We start from the raw sequence: 22,163 nt of genomic DNA, 5'->3' as shown, positions 1-22,163 counted from the left end.
GCTGCTGTCCCCAGCTGACAGACTGCGTGTCGTCGACAGCCTCACGGGGCCAATTAGAAAAACTCTGGAATAATTTGCACCGCATGACACATTAATGTATAGGATTTCTAATTTGAGTAAACGTTTGTTCAATGAATGACTGGCTATTGCAATAAGGCTCTCACATCATTATATAGTATTTACAGATGCAATAAAAGAGTTGTAAATAGCCAAGGAGTGTTGATGATGTAGGATTTTAGGTGCAAAATCAATGTCATTATAGCCATGATAGATTGGAACAATTTATTACACACAGAACATGAGGCGAGGTGGGAAATTCAGCAGCCACTAGCAGTCCAGATATATTTTTGGCTGCTAAGTTTGCTGTAGCCCATCAGCTATTTTGCCAGGAAAGCAACCTTCATTTTGAAGTTCTTTTTCTGCTCTAAAAATAGAAAAAATGAAGGGTAAAATTGTGAGCTTGCACACTTTGAAATCAACCACCCACTGTGGCCAGTGGATGAAAAATCGAGGTTCCTGTCTTCTTTGCAAGTCGGAGCCAAGAGACTGGCAATTTGTACACGTTTAACTCGTCTGTTCCACTTTTCATCCACATGAGAGCGCCCTTGCACCACAAGCAGCACATTTGAATTCACAGCACAGTCTCTTTTGAAGACATACAATTATAAATTGACATTTAATATTTGTGTTAGCAGTGTAACAGAGGAGGTCCAACAATGCAGGATTTGAACTTGCACATCTTTATTCTTTTTTATTCAAAGAAAGTCCAGTAAGCATAAAGACTGCATGGTAATTAATTGCATTTCAATACATTCTGAGCTATAAAAGTTTTTGTTTCAATTAGAAGTTTCACAAAGGAGGTTGTTTAGAAGACATTACTGTTTAAAGGAATCACACTTAATAATTCCCTGATTTCACAGAGTCCATTTAGTCCCTTGTCTGCTTTCCTCTAAGGCAGTTGGCTCTTAGCACAGATCTCAGACAAGCCCTTCCCTCCCTCAAATAGAGCTAATTGAGCGGCGGGTCTCCAAACTGATCAGAGATAAGTGCTAAAATACAACTTGCAACTGTTCCAAGTTACCCATCTTCAGCAAGAAGAGAAACATGGACAGGCACCGCAACAGTCTGAAATCAAATACACTGAAACAGGTTACTTCTAGTAGCAACCGTAGAGTCATTATTTTACTTGCATAGTGCCTTAAATGATCTGTAGACGTTCAAATAACTATATGCAGGCTGTCAGTTTCATCAGATGCAACACATGCAACACCGACTTCAAGAGCTATGCTAGCATTATCTTATGCCAACAGATCTAAGGTTGACGTTCAAGAATACATGATATGAAAAGTTTATGGTTTTTCCATCTACAGATCATTTTCAAAGTACTATCCAAGTAAGGTAAAAACAAAGAGGAATTTGGAGCAATTTGTTCAGCATCTCTTTTGCAAAGTTGATTTTCTTTCAAACTGATGACATCAGATTGACTGCAGTGTGATAAGGGCAACACTTTATACACATCACAGCGTAAAAGTAGATGGGTTCACCCCTGAACTCACAAGCATGTAGCCAGTGCTATAATGTAATCTTGACTACATGGCTTCAAGCACTTTCTCCACTTGGGACTTGAGTGGATTTTTTTTTTGTTTTGTTTATAGAGAAAAAAAAAGAAAAGAAAGAAAATTCCTAAGTTAACATTTCATTTTAAAAACATTCACACTCCTGCCTTGTACTCAGTCCCTCCCCCCTCCCGCACCCACTACATCGAACCCCCACATACCAAAAGAAGGCACCACAGCTTCTAAACAGAATCGTTGACCAAGAGAAGGACTTAATAAAACAACAGCATTAAATAAAACCATTGACACAGCCTGCGAGGGCTTCATTCACATTACCGACTACAGCAGTCTCACCAGAGAGACAGAAAATTGGGACTAGAAAGACTGACCGTGTTATTTCACAGGCAGAAACAACTCTCAGTTTCAGTCCTACTGAGACGGTCTTGGGGGTCAGGGGTCAGAGTTTAACAGTCTCTTCCTCTCCAGTAGAGATTCTGCAGCGGGTTGCACTGTCCAGTAGCTTCATGACTCCACAGTTTGAGACCTCGGGGTTGATCACATGCACTGCAGCATGAGCAGATTCAGAGACAGGGGGCACTGTCGCTACGTGACAACGAGCCACCATCATGTAAGCTAGATTTTGTCTGTGTGCTCTATGTTCACTGTACTTACATCCACCCCTTTTCTTCAAGGGCGAGGATCCAGAGGGCTGCTACATTACATTATTCATGCAGCAATCCTCTCGTTGCATGAATGCACAGGATTCACTTCTTCAGGTGTCCGCATGGCTAAATAAATTAAAAGTCAAATTGAGGAATGCAAGTGTCATGTGTGATGGAGTCTAGTTTGTGTTTTTGTTTTTTTTCCCATTCTGGATTTAGAGGTACCTTTTTCTCTTCCAGCGGTATCCAGGCTGAGAATTTCCCACTTCCCAAAAATTCACATTATCCAAGTCTATTCAGTCACTGGATACTCCCCCTTCCGGAAAACTCCACACCTCCTTAGCAGAGCGGTGAAACTCGAGACCAGCAGCAACTAGACATGAGGAGAGGAGGAGGAGGATATAGATAAGGGGTCCATCTCTCTCTTTCTCCATCTCTCTCTCTCTCTCCATCTCCACCTCTCCCTGCAGCCCCTCACGTGTGGTGGGGTCAGGGGTCAGCGGGGGGCAGTTGGCCCTCTAGTTGACCTTGTCTTGGAAGATGTAGAGGTTGTTGGTGGCCGCTACAGCGATGATGTTCTCGTGCGGGTGCCAGGTGGTGTGGAGGATCTTCTTACTGAAGTCTAGGCTGTCCACGCTGATCTCATCCTTACGACGTTTCCCGCCTACACACACCTGGTGGACAGCAACGGGGAAAAGGGCCACGGTAAGATTTACGAGTATTTAAAATAGTTTAAAAAAGCATCAATTAAAGCTGCACTATGCAATTTTTTCACGTTGGCAGCCCCAAGTGGCAGTGAGAGGTACTTCAATATTCAGAAATCATGTAATGATGTCAGTAAACTATGCACAGCATGCTCAGGTTTATCAATCCAGCCGGTCTGTGATCGCTTAACATCAAAGGATATGAAAGCGATCTTAAGTTTCGATTCATCACTTTTTTCCCACAACCATACCCAACACCAACATTTTTGAATAGTGCAGGTTTAAACTTGGGTTTGACTGTTTTTTCCTGGATAAAATCAAAATGAATAATAAAGTAACTTTATATATTGTTGAAAAATAGTTTTGATGAGAACTGCTGTACCTTGCGCGGCTTGAGAATGGCTCTGGGCTTGCTGTTCTCCCTGGATGCTTCCAGAGTGACGTCGCGCTTGGTGTTCCGGTCAAACATTCGGAAGAAATTGTTGTAGGAGCCCGTCATTATAACGCTGAGGAGGAGCAGAGGAGAGAGTTTATTGAGGTGGATGGATGGATGGATGGACGGATGGATGGATGGATGGACGGATGGATGGATGGGGAAGAAATCTCACCTGTCTGATCCATTCCAGACACACTCAAACTTGTCAAAGATGCAGTCGTTCTCATACAGAGAACAAAGTTTGCCCCGTAAATAGTCATGAACCTACAAAACAAACACAAAAAACATGGATGTCTTTAATACATTAAATAGTTTGTGGATTAATGATGAGAGTAACTTTTGTCCAATCAGGTGAAGGTAGGTGTGTGTGTGTGTATATTTGTGTGTCAAAAAAGAATAACCAGTGTTATTGATTGTCTTCTGATTGCTTCATTATTACAGTGCCACTACATTACTCAATGACAACATAACCATGTGCCTGACTGATGACACAATCACAATGCGACACCTGTCTGATTCCACAGCGACCCTCACCTAACCAGTCAGATTTGTTTAGCAGCATCTAAGATTCATCACTTTGCCTTTCAGTGCTCCACCATGCAACCCTAAGCTCTAATACCATATGCTCTACTTTCAGTAATCCCTTCAGACCTAGTGACCTACGCTAAGATGCTAGGCAGCAGGTGGAGGTGGAGCTGCGATTGGACAGGGAATCCCCCCTGAGCCCAGCTGATGACCTTATCAATCACGACTTGCCCTAAGATGGCTTCCCGTGATCAGACGGTGTGGATCTGACCCTGATGACCACACAGTGGGAGGTTTTGCCCTTCAGCTTGCACCAGCACCAGCACTATCACTCTTCCTATGGACAGTCAGCTCAATAAGCCCTCCTGGGGTAATTGCTGAAGATGACAGGGTTACGGATTGGTGGGGTGACAGTGGAACAGGATTACGTTGAGTGATTAGTCTGAAATCAATAAAGTTTGATTTGATCTGTACCTAACCTTTATTCACTAACTTGACCAGCTGAGAATTGTCTTTTGAGGTGACGACCTGTCTGAGAGGCAGATGCACAAGCACGTAAAAGCACACTCACACACAACCATAATGCACAAAGCAAAGGTGCATACATACCTGGTAGGTCTCAAGTGGTTTGCTCTCCATGTGAAGGTCCCACACCTTGACAGTGAGGTAGTCCCTTGTCATCAGGTAGCGCCCGCTGTGGCTGAACTTCACGTCAGAGATGGATGAGATGATTTCAGAGAAGAAGGAGCGCGTGGATGGATCCTCTGGTTCCTCAAAATCTGAGAGAGAAAGAGCACCAATGGAGGGAAGGCAGTTATCTTCTGACGGAGAAAGCAGAATTTGCACCGCAGGAGGTCGGCGCTTAAAAGAGATGCTGTTTTTCCCCCCGCAACTCTTTTAATCATTCATTGTGAGAAAACATAAAACAGATTTTGTTTGGGCGGTGGGGGCCGTCATTAGCGAAACAATAACAGCACAACAATGCCTGGGTGTGGGGTTTGCTACAGCAGCTGCATCTCTTCAGAGGATTATATCTGTGTGCTTAGGGGGACAGCCGTGGGTCAACATGCTTGGTAAATATTGGTTATGATTCATATTGATTCTGGCAGCTGCTGATCTGTGTGCAGGCCAGCACACTGGGGATAAAAGCCAGGCATTCCATCGTTAGCTGTCAAGTTATTGTGCTCCCTCTCCTCCCACCCTCCTCTCCTCTCCTCCCTCTCTTCTCTCCTCCACCCTCGCCTCCCCTCCTCCCATCCTCCCCACCTCCACCCTCCTCCTCCTCCCCCTTCTGCTGAGAATTGGAGAATAGCTCTGTGATGTGTCAATGGGGAGTCTAACAAGGGATGCAGTGTGAGAGATGAAAAAATGGGGGGATGAGGAAGGGATAAGAAAAACAAATCAATGTCAAAGTGCTGGGCCCATTTGAGCCCTGCTGGATTTGTGTGTGTCTGTGTATGAATGAGTGTGTGCCAAATTGTGCATGTATATATGCATCTGTGTGTGTGTGTGTGTGTGTGTGTGTGTGTGTGTGTGTGTGTGTGTGTGTGGTTGTGTGTGTGTGTGTGTCAGACAGTGAGATGCGTCCCTGCCCTCCCTCCGTCCCTCTCCTGGGGTGTATAATAGGGTCCCTGGGGAGTCGGCAGGGGGGCTGTTTCGTCCCTCTCTCTCTGGCCTGGGGCTCAGTGCTTTGGCAACCCCCTCCTATCCCCCCCACCCCGCCCCCCACCAACCCCTCAAACCCCACCCCTCCCAACATCCATCCATCCTCTCTCTCTAACACTGATTGATTCCAACAGTCTCCAGGACGCCTCACAGATTTATTGGTGTGGGAGGGGATACAGTATGATTGTATATATGTGTGTGTGTGTGTGTGTGTGTTTTGTTTGTGTTGAAGGTTCAGAGGGTTGTGTGTGTGTGTGTGCATGTGAAGGGGAGGAGGAGCTGTGTATGTGTGTGGGAGGGAGGGCATTATACATTGCTCTGAGCTATATGAGCTCATGCAGTGAGAGAGTAGGTCCGTATTAACAGACCTGTCCTAAGGCAAACGGGTGCACCTGCCTGCTGTGTGTGTGTGTGTGTGTCTGTGTGTGTGTGTGGTGTGCAACCTAGCACTGCATGTCTGGGCAAGTACCTGTCAAGGAATGGCGAGTGCATGTCAACATCAAATAATCAGAGCTTTGAATATTGTTTCCTCCCCCATCCTGCTGCAAGATCCCGAACTCCCAGCTGTGTTTTAATTTAGCCCCAAATGCTCATGTGCAATTCAACAGGATGTATGAGCGCACGGTCCAGTGAACGCATCAATATGGCTGAGGAAATAACTGACATTATTGAACAACAAGGTGTGTCCATGAGGGACTAATGCGATTGCTCTTAAGCCATTGATTTTCCCGCTAAAATGTCAATGTATTCATTATTCATCCCATCAAGAGTGTATGCATGTGATGTTAAGCTCAGGAGAAGGCCATTCATTGTTTGAGACTGAGAGATTTATTGATGAGTGAGTAGTTATCAATCCTAGCATATTGAGCCGGCTGAAGGCTGTGTGTCGGGACCACACAAAGGTGGAGCTGAAGCAGAAATACTGAATGTGAATTAGCCACCATGAACAGGCTGCTGTCATCCTCTGTCGTTCTGTTATTCTGTGTTCTCTCTCCTGTTTCCATCCTCCCATTCCTTCTTTGAACCTCATAATAATTTAATTTTTTTTATTATTATTCGCATTATCATTATTATAGAATCATTTTAATTAAAACAAATAAACACAAGAAGACAGCAGAAGATCGAAAATATAAGAATAGGGAGTAAAAACGATATAATAGTAAAAATAATAGAATAAAAGACATCACATGAAAGCAACTCTATAAAGTGTTTTACAAGATGATACAAGACGATATTGACTCTGACGGCCTAAGCTCTTCAGGCAGGTTTTACCAAGCCAAACCTTCTTTTCTATCACTCTTTCCTTTGTCTTCTTCTTCCATCTATCACTCTACTGGTACTCACATTTGCAGTGTTTGTCGCAGAGTGCGGCCTGTCTCATGTCACACAGGCGTATGGAGCCCTTGCTGCTGCTGTAGGCGAAGGTGTGACACTGCTGGGGGTGAAACTCTGCCGATGTGATCACCTCCGTCAGCTCCTCCATGTTGGACGGCTTGATGTCCACAATGTCTGAGAGACAGGCGCTAAGGAAGAACTACTACTTCTACACGAATACTAAAGACTGATATGGCTCACTTGGTAGATAGTGCAGTGGTTGGAAAATTAACACTAGAAAGACCAAGCCTCTGCCAATTGACTAATGTTTTGAATTTTAACGCTGAAATATCTCAGCTTTCAAAATGACCCACTTTCTGTATAAAGTGGTGTTCTTAGTTTTTCAAAATCTCTCAAGGAAATTGTATTTATAATTATATTTATGCCCTTTGTTGGTCTTCATTTAGACCCCTACAAATACATTGCTCTTTCTGGATGTGTGTCTTTTCCAACCACTATTTTTTGGGATCTATAAGAGGTCTCAAACATAGAAAAGACACAAATAGGAACCGTTTCTATTGATCCATGCATTTAGGTAGAGTGTGCATGTGCATGCGTTAGCCGGCAGGATACTGAAGCTGCGGTCGGTGATTTCAAGGTTCCACAGGTTCACCCTGAGGTCATCTGTGGAGATGTAGGTCTGAAGGTCGGAGTTGACAGAGATGGAGTTGATGTGGTAGGTGTGGGCATTGCTGAACACGCGGCGGGCTGTCGCCTCCACCATCAGGTCCATCGGCTGCAGCACCGGCACCTACGGGTGAAGACGGGGCCGTGAGGAAGGAGGAGAGAAAAATAGAGGGGAGAAAAATTAAAATGAATCTTCTTAAAGGCTTTGAAAGGAGTTTCGTAACACTATTTTATGTACTGTAAAGCCATTTTCCTACTGGGCATCCCTGATCTTTAGGTGTGTATGTGCGAGTGTGTGTATATAGCGTGTGTTTGTGTGTGTGGGAACCAAAAGTGAATGACTCCAGGGATGCATATGACATTTGCTGCACAAATCTTAATGAAACAGAGACAGCATTCAGATAGCAGCTGTGATTGAAGAGCTGCGGGGCTGTTTGATGAGCTAGTTCAATCGGACTGTGAATATCTGCTGTTACACGGCTATTGAGTGTTGTGGTCGTGCCTCTCTCTCTCTCTCTCTCTCTCTCTTTCTCTTACACACATAACTGAAGAACTCATCCCTGCTCTCCTGTTTGTGTGTGTGTGTGTGTGTGTGTGAGAGGGAGAGCTGTCAGATGGAGAGAAGAGAGAAAGCAAGGGAGGAGGAAGAGATGAGGAAGAGAGAGAGAGAGAGAGAGAGAGATGGCCCGAGGGCATCGCTAGGCCCTGCTGAGGAATGATAACTGAACTCTGCAGAATTGAGATGAGGCTCACACACAAACACACACACACACACACACACACACACACACACACACACTGCGCAGCGTTGCTCCGGCTTCAAAGACGCCCAGCACCAGTCTGCATGCAGCCCCCCGTTGGCCAGATAAAACCCAGACAAAGAGAGAAGGGAGGGGAGGGAGAGAGGAGAACAAATCGACTGCTTCTTCCCTTTTTCTCTCCTCCATCGCTGGCACTGAGAGAGAGACATGGCAGCCCAGCAGGCTGCTGTATCTCCATGGGTGTCACTTCATTTCCATGTCTTTCACTGGGTGTCCGGAGAGACATGGACCGTATTAACCCGTAACCCTAACACTGACAGTTACACTGTTCCGCCTGCCCCTTCCCCTTCTCAGGGCCTCAGCTGATTCTCTTATTTAAATTATTCACAATTGAATATTTTAAACCTATATTGAATATTTTAAACCTATATTGAATATTTTAAACTATATTGAATATTTTAAATCTATATTGAGACAGCCCCCATTTCAAAAAAGTAACACATACTCTTAAAAATCTATTGGTAACACAAAATTAGTGACAAGTCCCCGATTGACAAAACACATCAATAAAGTGAATCCTTTATGTGTTAGAGAGATGTTGATTGACGAACCTCAGATTATATTTAGAGGTTTTTTTTCCTCCAAATTTTTGCAATAACACTTTTCAACTCTTCCCTTGAATTATTCCCACCTCTCCTCCTCCCCACACAGATTTCACGGCCCCTAAACAGGATTGCCACAGTCCCGGCCTGTCCTCCAGGTTGCTATGATCCCCCGGCCAGCCAGACAAAGAGGGACAGACACGCTGAACACAGCACTAATCTATTATGGCAGGGACAGAGAGGGGAGAGCACGGCACACACACACACACGCACACACACACACACACACAGATTGCCCTGTCTGTCTGGCCTCTTTGTGTGAAAATTAAAGACCAGGAGGTAGTGGAGTGATAAGGATGAGAGAGTGAGAGACAGAGATAGAGAGTGAGAGAGAGTGAGAGAGAGAAGACAGAGGATGATCCGCTTCATGGTATTCATCTCACTGCACATATCGATCACTCATTCTCACTTTCTTCTGTCGCTCTGAGTCCTGAGCCGGTGACTGTGTGTGTTTGCCGGTGACAGCAAATCATTCATCAGTATTGGAACTGAGCATATGATATTCATCATGTGTTTAAATGGAAAACTGCATCAACTGTGAGGAATACTGACATGTGTGGCTGGATAGTAAGAATATTTGTACATAGGCATGACTGAAGGCTATAATAGCATAATGTGTGAATGATAAAACGACACAAAAACAAAAACATTTCAGCAGTTAATGCAGGGCCCAATTTAGACTGCGTGAAGTTATTTGTGTCTTAAGCGGATTGAGATCGTCTCATTTGAGCTGTTCCTATTCACACTACCTGATGTGCACACTGAGGAGCTTGGGCCTTCCCTTGTGCACAGCTTTATTCCAAACCTTGGCTTCTTTGGCCTTCCCATCGATTTGGTGGAAAATCGGGCCATAGGCTTTTCCATTTTCACATCTTTTAACTGAGGAATTGCCTTTAAATACCATGCAGCTTTAATTCAGTTTTGGTTAGGATGTGCATGAAGATTGAATTGGTAACATGCCCTTGGAACATTTATTGGATAAAGACATAATAAAATATATTTTTTGCCTATAAGAAATCACTGAAATATTTTTTTTCTCTATGTAAATTTTAAGTCCATGTCTAAATTATTTACAAAGTGCTATAACGCATGGTGCATTTTGGGGTTCAAAATCCTCTGCTCTCATAAACTATTTACAGCAACAGTATAAACTGCAGTTTTCATTTCTTACCCCCATGGGATATTAGCACATCATAATTACAGTTTTATGGGTTTCCATTCCCTAAATGGCAGAAAACCAGTTTACCAGTAAGATAAAAGGTCCTGGAAGGAAGGATCCTGATACTGGAGCTTGATTTCTTTTTCCCATACAAGATTAATCTTATTTTTCTAAAATGCTCCCTGTCTTCCACTCATAACCTGCCATTTGCCCCCTGCCATAAAGTCTAATTTCAACACCCCAGGTAAAGACATAGATGGGAATATTTGAGTTTATGAGTTCACATATGTAGAGAGCGATTAAATCATGCTCCATTTTTTATCTGAATATTCGGCGCCAGTGATATCATTGTAGTGTGAATGCTTGAGCAACAGTGTATCGTTATAGTTTATAGTTTATAGTTATCTTTATAGTTGTCGCTCTAGGTGTGAATGGGCCTTTAGACTGAGTTGTGTGTGGCCTCTCACCCGCAGTGAGGTGATGGTTGACGGGTCTCTGATCCGTCCATCCTCATCCTTCAGGTTGTAGCCCTCTGGACGCTTGTCTCTCTCACTGATCTTCCACAGCTTCACTGTCTTGTCTGGGATGGATATATCACACACACACACACACACACACACACACACACACACAAAATACAGTTAGAACATGGCTCACGACAGCGAATGTGAGATGCAAGAAGGATGCGGGGGGTTGGGTAGCCAATCTGGCATGTAGCTGGGCAGCAGCCAGCTAGCATGATGAATGGCGGCTGCTGTGTACATTCTGATGTCACTGATATCAATCTACAAGTTGACTTCATTTCCCTGCTGAACGCTTCAACCTGAAAAAAAGACATCAGGAGTCTTTCCAATTTTGTGTTGCATAAACAACACTTACAATCCATTTTCTTGGTCTAGTGAATTGGATGGCAGCAGCAGTCAGGTTGGTGTTTTTTTTTTAAATTATTATTATTTCTGTGGTGACTGTTGGTGTCGGGGCTGCGAGGCCATCACCACAGGACCCTCCACCATCTGCTCCAGCCACCGCTAGCACTTCTGTGGCAGCCATGCATGAAGCTCACAATCTGCAAGACGTCTCTCTGCTGATGTGTGTGTGTCTCTTTGAGTAAGTGTGTGTGTGTGTGTGTGTGTGTGTGTGTGTGTGTGTGTTCCTGCTGTGGCAGCCATGCATGAAGTTTTCAATCTGAAACGCTTCTGCTGGTGGCGCTGGCTCAGTCAAGTGGAACACATGTAGATAAAACGGCCAAAAGGACATTTTCATGTGATATTAATAACAGCTTGCTCTGAGGAAAAATACATAACCTTTTAAATAGTATCATCTGTACATCCGTCCACTCTGGAAAGTGAGGATTGAACTCTGCTCTCGGTTGTCATTGTTATTGACAAAGCACAACACTAAGCCTATCTTTAAACATGCTCTCGTGATAGATTACCACTGGTTTTCTTCCAGCCGTGACCATACTGGCACAGGATATTGCCACTTGTGTCTTTCCTTCCTACACTAGCTCCTTCCTTGCCTACCGTTGGTGGAGAGCAGGAAGTAGGCGGCGTTCTGCTGCGGAAGCCATCTGATCTTGTTGATCTTCTCCTCAATCTCCAAACTCTTCAGGTAGTCAAACTCCGGCTCATGGCTCTGGAAGGTGCTGTAAACATTGTACTCCCCTCGACGCTGGGGCTGGCTCTTACTCTGCGGCGGGGAACAGAGGGAGAAATGCAGTTTGATCTTGCAATCCAGAACGACAGTTTGATTCCTAAACAAAATATCCAACATTTGAAAAAATTGAAACCAACTCTCACAAAATTATTGCTGGCATGAATGTAATACTATGGGTCATTTTAAGACTTTTCCTTGCAAAAAAGTTACATTTTTGCGGATAGAATCTTCTACAGTTTTGAAATATTGAATCCAAAATGGATAAACAGCATTTTGGCATGAAAACCTTCATTTGCTGGTTGGTGGCCATTTGTCTACTTGCAACCAATCTTTTCAAGTTTAATGTTTCAAGACTCTGTCAATTGCCCAAGGCAGTAGAGCAGTGTAATTAGTGTTGCATTGTGGGCACTGCCTTACCTCCTGCTCCCTCTGGAAGACAACCACTCTGCCTCCTTTATCCCCGGTGGCCAACAGCTCCCCCGATGAGTTAAACTCCACCGTCGAGATAATGTCAGCTGCAACACAGGAAGCAGAGGAGAGGGAAAATGTCAGTGTGGAAGAGCACAAAGCTATCAAGATATCAGTCAGACAAAAGGAAAGGCCTTTTAGTGAGAGCTGGCACAAAGGCTTCTGAAAAATACATCAGGGGAGGGGAATCTTGGAAATGCTGTGACAAACCCACAGAGAACTCTCTAGCACAGATAACCTAGTTTGGCGAAATATGGGTTAGGAGGAACCGCTGGGTGAGCCGCTGTGTGATAATCAACTAATTCACCCCCTCGTCTGATTGAAGTGAGCCAATCTGTGCCATTTAATTACACTCCTACTTTTAAAGCACGCTGCCGCCACACTAACAATGCCATTCATCTCTCCTCTCCTAGCTGCGAGACCCCATGCTGCTCAGTGACGCTCCTGCTCCTTCATTAGAATAGGAATCCTGACATCTTAAATCCACAGTCGTAAACCTTTAAACCATGCAGTCTACTGGCACTGACATATAGAGTGAGGTCTAGACGTGAAGGCAAAACACACTTTATCGCTTTCGTGACAGCACATCAACAAAATATAACTGCAATAATACATCATTTCGTCGCTCACAAGCTATCGCCTCCATTCCTCGGTGTCTCTGCATGGCTACAGTTTCACTGAAAGGTAAATAACAGACACCTACCCTTAAGGTAGCTTTTCCTCTCCTCCTCAAAGACATACATCTGCCTGGATTTAGGAGAGGCTAATGGTGACTGTAATTATTATACAGCCCCGGGCTAAAAACGCTCAGCATAATGTCTGTCACACACCACAGCAGAAGCTAGCCCTCGATTTAACTATGACAATAATATGAGACATATTAGAGAGAGTGAGACAGAGAGGGAGAGAGAGGGAGAGAGAGAGAGAGAGAGAGAGATTGAGAGAGAGGAAGTGAGAGAGAGCTTGTTGTTTTGTACCCCCCACGCCCTCTGTGGACCTGCTACTGGCGGAGCGCTGAACAGGAGAGGGGAATGTTGCTATGGAGACCGTTTCCGTCTCTAGCGGCAGTCGTAGGGGTGTGTATGTGTGTGTGTGTGTGTGCGTGTGTGTGTGTGTGCCAATAGCTCTCAGACTTAGTTGCTGATGCTAGCTGTAATTCAGCAGACAGAGTGAGAGAGAGTGCTGCAATAGAGTGAAAACCCAGTGCTGCATCTGGGGGAGTGTGTGCAGTTCGATGCAGCACACAGCTTCTTTAGACAATAGACTCCCTGTAGACTGGCTCATCTCTCTGCATAAAGCGGTTTCACATGGTGGAGACGCTGGTGAGAATGAGTAAGCGTCATGTCTCCGTGTGTGTGTGTGTGTGTGTTATATGTATGCATCCTCCCCTAGTTTCAATTTGTTGCAGAGCGGTGTAGAAGAGAAAGCCATATTCTTTTCTGCAGCTCGGTGATGAGACCCCAAACTGAGCGGAGGGATTCTCACAGCCATGTGTTGATAATGACGTGCAGAGGGGGGGGGTGGCAATCCTAATCATATTTGAATCTAGGAACTAATAACATTTCCTAGACGAGACACACTCTGACCTAATTACAGCCTGGGAGTACCCCACTGACACACCATATTGTTATCGCACACGCCGCAGACACACTGGCACGCGCACACACACGCACACAAACACAAGCTATAGTTATCTCTCTCTCTGTGTATCTACAGTATCTGCCAAACGCTTACACACGCGCATGCACGTGCAACCCCCCAACACACACACACACACACACACACAATAATATCTTTCCCAACGCCAGCAGTCCACAGCTACTGGTGTGGAGCGAATGGAAACGGCTTAGCAGTCAGCATTCTTGAATCAAACTCTCTCTCTCTTTTTGTCCTTCATTCTCCTCTCCTCTCTTATAAAATCCTTTTCTTTCTCCTCCACTCCCTGCCCTCCCCTGCTCACTCTCTCCTTCCCTCATCATCAACACATTAAGCCACTGAGGAGAAACAGTAATTGATGGAGGCCGTTTAACGAGTTTACACACGGATACATCCTTCAATCATCTCACTGAATGAACAGCCAGGGAGAGCCACTGAAGCTGAAACTAAGAATAACGTGATGGAACGCTTCCCTAAATGAGTTTTCCTCATGCAAATGTTTTCTAACCAGACAGGCAATCTATTCAACCTCAGCCACTGATGGAATTGTGTTTGAACAGTAACATACAATTTTTAGAGTGAAAATTCATTATGAGGAATAATTTGATTATTGGCAGTGGGCGGGGTGGGCGGAGTCTCCCGAATGATTCCTGCTTGTATCGGATCAGGTTTTTATTATATGAGCACGGTTGGCTGGCATGGCATCTGAGGTTTGAGGTGGATTGGAATTAGAACCAGGCTGGCGACTTGGCTGATCAAATGTGTACTTACAGACTCTCTCTCACACACACACACACACACACACACACACATAGACCTTCATCAGCAGACCATAACTGGATGAAGGCCATAAATCCTGTGGGCAGCCAGGTCTGACACAGGCAGGTCAGGGCTTCTAGATGCATCAGAGAGACGCGGCAGATAACACACATCCATCACCAGTAATAACACAGACAAGCCTGTTGGCCTGCTGCTGTGCTGTGTGTGTATGTGCACTGTATGTGTGTGTGTGTGTGTGTGTGACAGTGTGTGCATGCATGCACGTACGCGCATGGCACAGCGCTCATCTGTTTCTACGCACCAATCTGAACCTCAGTAGCCCCTTCAGCATGCAATATAGAATTGGGAGTCAAACCAATCGGATGGAAACATAGATATGCATTGATTCTGGAATGAGAACGCTGCATGAGAAGCCAGAAGTACAGGGAGGTGGGCGAGGATACTGAATGTATTTATAGACGCCCAGGCATGCAATACGTCCATCACGCATAACAGAAAGTGCCACTATCGTGCAGCTAAAATAAATCATATTGAGAGAAAGGGAAGTCTAGCCCAATCTGAGAGAAGTGCAGGGGGGGAGGGGGGGTGGGGGGGGGTTGGCGTTGCTCTAAGTAGGTCAATAAAAGATTGTACAGCGTGTCTCGTTGATACAGACACAAACAAAGACTAAAATAGGAGCACCCTGGCTAACATCTATACAACACATAATCCTGGCAGGGGTGAACACAAACAGGATAAAGTCAGGCTTGATCCAGTGGCACCACGAGGGTTGTGTAAGGCACACGGACCCAAAATGGTGTGACCGCATGGAAAGCTAGTTGCATAAGTGTGCAGTAATTCCAGGTAGAGGGAGGGGAAACTGGCAACACGGTGTCGTGTAAATGCTTTGTTAGCGTTAGACATGGAGAGAGAGGATTACAGCACTTGCGCTGAGCTGCCTGCGTCAAAGGATCAGGCGGGGGATAATTTAGGTCCGTTCTCTCTCTGCCTCTCGTTCTCATTCCATCTCTGATAATCTACAATATGCATCAATCTACACTACTTTTCTCATACAGGCACACGCACACACAGATTCTGACATCTGAATGTTTGAACATAGTCTCCTGCATGACATATTCTGTATGTAGAGGCTGTACGCTCTTCAAATCACCATATTCTGTGCCGGAAAAGCGACTGCTATAGCTTCATTTCAGACCTACAACAATGGAGATCAATCAGAATTTTAAATAAACCCCACCACCTACTGGTGTGGTATCCAGCCATATGATTAAGGCTTTATTAGACGTTATTAGCTCCACACAATGCAACACAGCACAATGCAGCTCTCTTCATCTCAAGAGCATGACTCTTTGTAAGATCTAGAGTGAACAAGCTAATTAACCTGGTTTCTCCAGGATCAGTCCCTTGAGATGGAGACAGGATGTGTGTGTGTGTGTGTGTGTGTGTGTGTGTATGTGAGTGCGTGCATTTGTACTTGCGTGTCCGTGTGCGTGCTTTTGTGTATCCGCACACTCCAGGGAGTTGAGGGTGAAATGGGCGAGACGTGTTACTGCTTCACTTCTCACACTTCATTAACACATCGCTATGGCACACATCTGACTACAGACACAACACGGGATGGAGCGAAACAGAAAGAGAGAGGGAGGCAGGGGAAGAAAGTGGGCTTGAAATCAGTGATCGATTTGTGCACCGAGATGAACATCATGAAAGGGATCATTCTCCATCCTTGTTATTTGCTATTCCCTTAGAAAAATGAAGAAAGAGATAGAAGGGGGATGGGGGGAGCGGGGGTGCATACAATTATTACCCACCGCCAAAACAAAAGCTGTCTCTCCCTCTGTACGTCTCTCTCTGTTGCTTTGGTGCAAACGCTTTGATCTCCTGGTTTCGTCTTTTAAAGGTTGAAGTGAATCAAAGTTGAGGTGCTTGCTGTCTAGGCCGAGGTGCTCTGTCTGTGTCTGTGTGTACAATGACCTTATCACCAAAACATGAAAAATTCTGTCTGACACCGCTTCCTCGACGGGACACAGGAATTAACTATCAGAACTTACAAATGTATCCCATTACAAAGTCCAGAAAGGTCAAACACTGCTTAGCCTTCAGGCTAGCAGCACACCAATGACTCACACACGGTACATCTATCACAGCGCCGACACAAAGCTACTGACCAGGGAGTCCGGGCCGTATCACAGTTGAGAAATATGATATTTTTGTAATCTTCCTACAGTAGAAATACCAAGGGTATTCTTTAATAAATTCTCATTAAATTTTCATGGTGCTGCAGACTTAATAAGAAGCTAATCAGGGGATGAAAGCAGCTGCTGAATAAGGAGTGTGACTCGCCCCAACTTCACAGCTTGCCATTAAACCAACCCCCACCCCACCCATACGCGCACATACACATTATCTTTCTTCTGCTATGTGCCGATGCGGGGCCCGGCGTTTTGAGTGTTTCCTAGTGAATAATGGATGGGACCTGGGGGTATGGTGGGCTAAGTCTTTTTATGCCGGGGTCCTAAAGTGTGGCCCCAGGCCGTTTGCCTTGGCACAGGCAACCAGGCACGGCTCTGCTCTCATCAGCGGCTGCAATAAAGGCTGTGAGCTCTCTGTTATGAGACTGCATCAGTATTCAGTGGGGCTAGAGGGGTCACATCACACACAAGCTTGTACTAGCATCAGACAGACATAGGCAGCAAAGGAGAGAGAGAGAGAATGAGAGAACGAGGGGGTAGGGAAGAGAAGGTGGAAGGGATTACATGTCCCACCAATAGATCTTTAGGTCATTGTTCCGGTGGCTAAATTGTAAAAGACCAGAAATCAATACCAAAGCAGACATTAGGTTAGGTCCTGCCTCACAGCAAGGAAGCTATTTACATTTTACACCCAAGTGTTCAGCTATTTGACAGTTTCATCCATTATCAAAACATCCAAGGTGGGCATTATGAAAATTAAGTGATACCCATGTTGTAGGAGTGTAACAGTCCATTGACTCGACACTGCATTAAAGCAGTCTCCAGCCACATACATTGATATACAACTACAACCACACACTACACACACACACACACACACACACACACACACACACACACAGAGAGAGAGAGAGAGAGAGCCATGCAGCCCAGAACCATCCATCCTATCACCATTAGCAATGTGTCATCTGCAGGCGGTTGGTATATGCAAATCAGATAGAAATGTAATTTTCTTCTCTCCAGACAACAGCGTCTCTGGAAACTTCGAGAGATCGCAATTTCAGCAGCATACACTACAGTAAAGAATAGCCAGTGCACATACAGGCACACACACACGCACACACACACACACACACACACACCCACGCGCACGCACACACACACACAGAGAGTCAATGTAACGCCTATAGACCCATTGAGGCGTGGGATTGGTGCAAGGCAAAGGTCAGTGCGAGTGACATCATTAAAACGTGACATCATTAAAATGTCCAGCTACTCTGGGCAACCACGGCCTGAGGGAAATCCCTACCACCTCACCTCTACTCATCTGGGACCTGTGTATGTGTGTGTGTGTGTGTGTGTGTGTGTGTGTGTGTGTGTGTGTGTGTGTGTGAGAGCATGTGTGGTCTGAGTGCACTGGAATCGAACCTGCTGGACAGTTGAGACATTGGTGAATTTACGAGGACGGGCTACAGACCCAGACACTGGCCGTATGATCTTTGGCTGCAGAAAGTCTTCATACCACTTAGGAGGCAAGGATCGGGAGAGTGAATGGGCACAGACACACACTAACACACACACACACACACACACATACACACTCATTCGTGATATATGAGGCGTGACAATCGGTCATAAATTAAAGTAATAAAAAAATACAAAGATAGAGGCTCTGTGTTTGAAAAGCCCAGATGGGACGGAGACCAGACAGTCCTACATTTTAAAGAGACACACTTTACAACCTGTGTAACTCTTATCCACTCTCTCCTGGTGATCTGCATTTGGGGTGAGCCAGAGAGTAAGAGAGAGAGAGTGAGAGAGAGAGAGAGAGAGAGAGAGAGAGAGAGAGAGAGAGAGAGAGAGAGAGAGGGAGAGAGAGAGAGAGAGAGAGAGAAGACGGAAGAGGATCCACTCATGCTTTTCATATCAAACAAAGATATCCATCACCCCCCTCCACTTCCACCCCCACTTCATTTCTCTCGCTCTGAACCAGTGACTGTGTGTTTAGCGGTGACAGGGAATCATCCATAAGTGCTGAAGCTGAGCAAATGATCATGCTCTCCCGTATTTAAATGAACAAACCAAAGAAATACAGTGAGAAAAGCAGCTAGTTTGAGTGTATGGGGGCTTTTCTCTGCCTTCCAAGCCTCGACTTTGCCTCTCCTCCAACCTGCAGTGGCATCAGTAACCTGAGCTGCTCTCTCTTGGGCAAATGGAAGCCATGGTGGCACTGACCCTCCTTGCAGCCCGCTGCCCTCCACATACCCTTCAACTACCTCTATTCTATTCTATGCTATTCTATTCTATCCTCTTTTGTAGATAATTTGATTCTATATGTCATTTGATTAATTAATAAATTGAAGGTGTTTCCATAATCAATTTTAAAATCACAGTACGTTTGTGTTTTGTCAGATTTTCCCTTTTCAAGCATTTATCTGGATGGTAAAAATGTAAAGCTGACTGGTCTGCAAATAAAACAAAGTGCATGGAATTCAAACTGAACGATAAAGAGAAAAAAAATGTACTCCTTCTAAATGTCTATACTATTTAGCAGACTGATGAGCACAGACAAATACAAAATAATCAATTATTCAGCAACAACAGAATAATCAATCAGAAGCATGTACAGATGCTCACATCCCCATTTACATGCTGATGACTGAAAAGTTGTATTCATCAATGGTAAAGGGATATTATTAATGGTCAACTGATATGTTCAGAGGCAACACAGTATTGTGTATCACTGTGTTAATGACTGCATTACAGCATGATGTGATACCATTACAGTGTGTATAAAATGAGTCAGAGTATATAAAATTAAATCTCCAAATGGTTCTATTATCTTTCCCACTGATATCCATGTAGCAGTTCATCTCCATAATCGATGTGTGTGATCAGTGAGTGGGCATGAGGGTGGTAATGAGATTACAATGGCCTTAACAGTATCTGTAAATCACTTCTTTTTTTTTTCTTTTCTTTTTTTTAACGCTGATCAATGAACTAACCAGCTTGCAGTAGGAAGGAGGGAAGACAGAGGGAGGACAGGTGGAGCTGGTTGGTTGAACATGAGGGAGCCATTAACCATCAAACAGTTAACAGACTGATAATCAGGGGCTGATGTCTGGTCAATGAGGAGGAAACACACGTGCAGCAGCATTAGCTTTGGAGCTGCACAAAACAGCTTGGGCATTGTTCAACGTTCAATTATGAAAAAGGCACTTTGTGTATGTGTGTGTGAGCGTGTGTGTGTGTGTGTGTGTGTGTAGCTACTCTGCACTTGGCACTGAGGGTGATGCTGACACACAGCTCTTTCTCATATTTCATATCACTGTCTGTAAATGAGGTGCAGGCCTACAACCAGCCACCTTAACCGTCCTTGTCTACTTGTTTCAACAATGTGAACACACGACTCTGGAAACACACAACTGCATCATTTATTCATCAACTGTTCATTTGGTTTATAGCCGCGTTACATGTTCATTAAGGCTCCAGATCCTGAAGCAGCTGCACAGGAGGCTTATTCCCTTGCTGCTCATGTAGGCTGCACAGATTAAAGCCCTGATTTCCCTCGGTCAGTATGGTCATCCGAAAATAGCCAGGTATGATGGGAAGCCACCTCGTCATCCCTAGCAATCGATACCACACGCGATTCTATAAGCTGCTATAACGAAAAAAATAAATAAATAAAACACTAAAATATTCCTATAATATCCCTATAGGAAGTAGCAGTGTGTCTGAGGTATTCGATAGTGAGTAGAAAATGACCTTATCACACTTTATAATATATTAATCTCCTGTGGTACCACTATAATATTCCAATAGGGACTTTTTTTTGCTGTTATATTTGTATAAACATTTTTTTTATCTCTTCTGGCATCACTATAATATTCATACAGCCCAATATTCCTATAATGACTTATAGTTTTGTATCCTTATCCATAGCTAAATTCCAAAATCATATGCGTATAATTCGCCTTATCGGCGGCTCCCCGATATGACAGCTTCGAGATATAAAAATGAGTTTTTAAACACCATCAAACGAAATACCTTCGGTTGCATAGTTGTGGTCGCGAAGGAAGCTGTTGTTGATTTTCCGGGTGTCACTCTCCTCCTCCATTGATAAATCGGCTGGTTCGGGATCCTGAAACCGGCAGACCTGCTCCCATCCTGCCCGGTACCGTCAGCAGGCGGGCTGTGAGACCAGCGGGGGGCCTGTCATAGCTCCAGATCTCCGGCACAATCAACAGAATGATCAAATACGTACTGGCAGGTCCTGTCCACACCTCAGGACGCATCCAACAGCCCGGCGCAACGCAATGACAGTGCTGATTCCAACAGTGCCGTATATTACCAATTAGATTAGTAACAGCCTAATTATAGCGCATTACGTCCTCGGCTTCAAATAACTCACCGAAACATGCTCTCTCTCAAAGAATATGAAAATATGCTCGGTATCACCACGGAGACATAACGCCTAGGCAACTGGTTGGAAAGCAGAGCGCATATTTCGCTGCTGTGCCGTCTTGAAGGTAGCTGAACCCGCAGCAGCAGCACTCGGTAAATCTCTTTTGGAGGATTTGAGTTTAGGCAGGCTAGATTTGCCCCCCTCCCAGCGCCAGCGGGGCGGGCGGGATTATGCGTCAACAAGCTTGCTCCGATCAGTATTTCCACGTCAGGCTCTCGGCTCTCGCGCATCTCCTGAATGCCACTTCGGATCCAGCTTCGGAGTCTGTTTCCCCCCCTCTCTCTCATTCACCGGAGCGGACCAGTGCCTCTCTCTCTCTCATCCCAGTAGCTCAGCTGACTCACTGTACTGGATAGCGCAGAGCTGTACCCACTCTGCTATTACCGACGCGCTTCAGCAAAGGGCCCCTCCCATGTTGCCTGGCGGCTGGCTCTTTAAAAAAAAAAAATCACAAGCGGCAAACGTGACGCTCACTCGAACCACCACGATATTCCTCAGAGAAACAGTTCAGCCCAAAATCTGTTCATTTGTGAGGCTGCTGACCACCAACCGGGTTCATGCTTATAAAGCTGATGGCTGCCTTATGGCCTATAGTGGCAGGTTGCTTCATAAGACTGATAACACTGCATCTCCATCCCTCCATACTGCTGCAGAGGCATCTACATTGTCACAGTAAACTGAGCAGTGAGCCTACTTTCTGCTTCCCCCTCTGCATTATAGACCCAATTCCCTGACAGCTGCTATTCATGCCCGGAGAAGACAACAGGCACTTTAACAGAGTGTTATAAGAAGTGCATGACATGGCACATTTCAGT

At 44.9% G+C, this 22,163-nt stretch overlaps 1 protein-coding gene across 1 annotated transcript; it reads right to left on the bottom strand.

The window, feature by feature from the left end:
* Window positions 1-739: 739 nt before the first annotated feature.
* ppp2r2ba (protein phosphatase 2, regulatory subunit B, beta a) lies at window positions 740-21,000 on the bottom strand. The gene is made up of 10 exons (XM_071903105.2): window positions 20,931-21,000; window positions 12,205-12,302; window positions 11,655-11,820; window positions 10,599-10,711; window positions 7,496-7,673; window positions 6,893-7,057; window positions 4,493-4,662; window positions 3,531-3,622; window positions 3,305-3,428; window positions 740-2,892 (listed from the first exon to the last, which is right to left on the bottom strand). The coding sequence occupies exons 1-10, from the start codon at window positions 20,998-21,000 to the stop codon at window positions 2,737-2,739; spliced, it is 1,332 nt and encodes a 443-aa protein (XP_071759206.1). The 3' UTR covers window positions 740-2,736.
* Between the last annotated feature and the right edge of the window lie 1,163 nt (window positions 21,001-22,163).

The sequence above is a fragment of the Centroberyx gerrardi genome, chromosome 16, assembly GCF_048128805.1.
Source record: "Centroberyx gerrardi isolate f3 chromosome 16, fCenGer3.hap1.cur.20231027, whole genome shotgun sequence".
Taxonomy (NCBI): Eukaryota; Metazoa; Chordata; class Actinopteri; order Beryciformes; family Berycidae; genus Centroberyx; species Centroberyx gerrardi.
The sequence above is the reverse complement of the archived record's forward strand: the minus strand, read 5'-3'. Positions and strand labels throughout refer to the sequence as shown.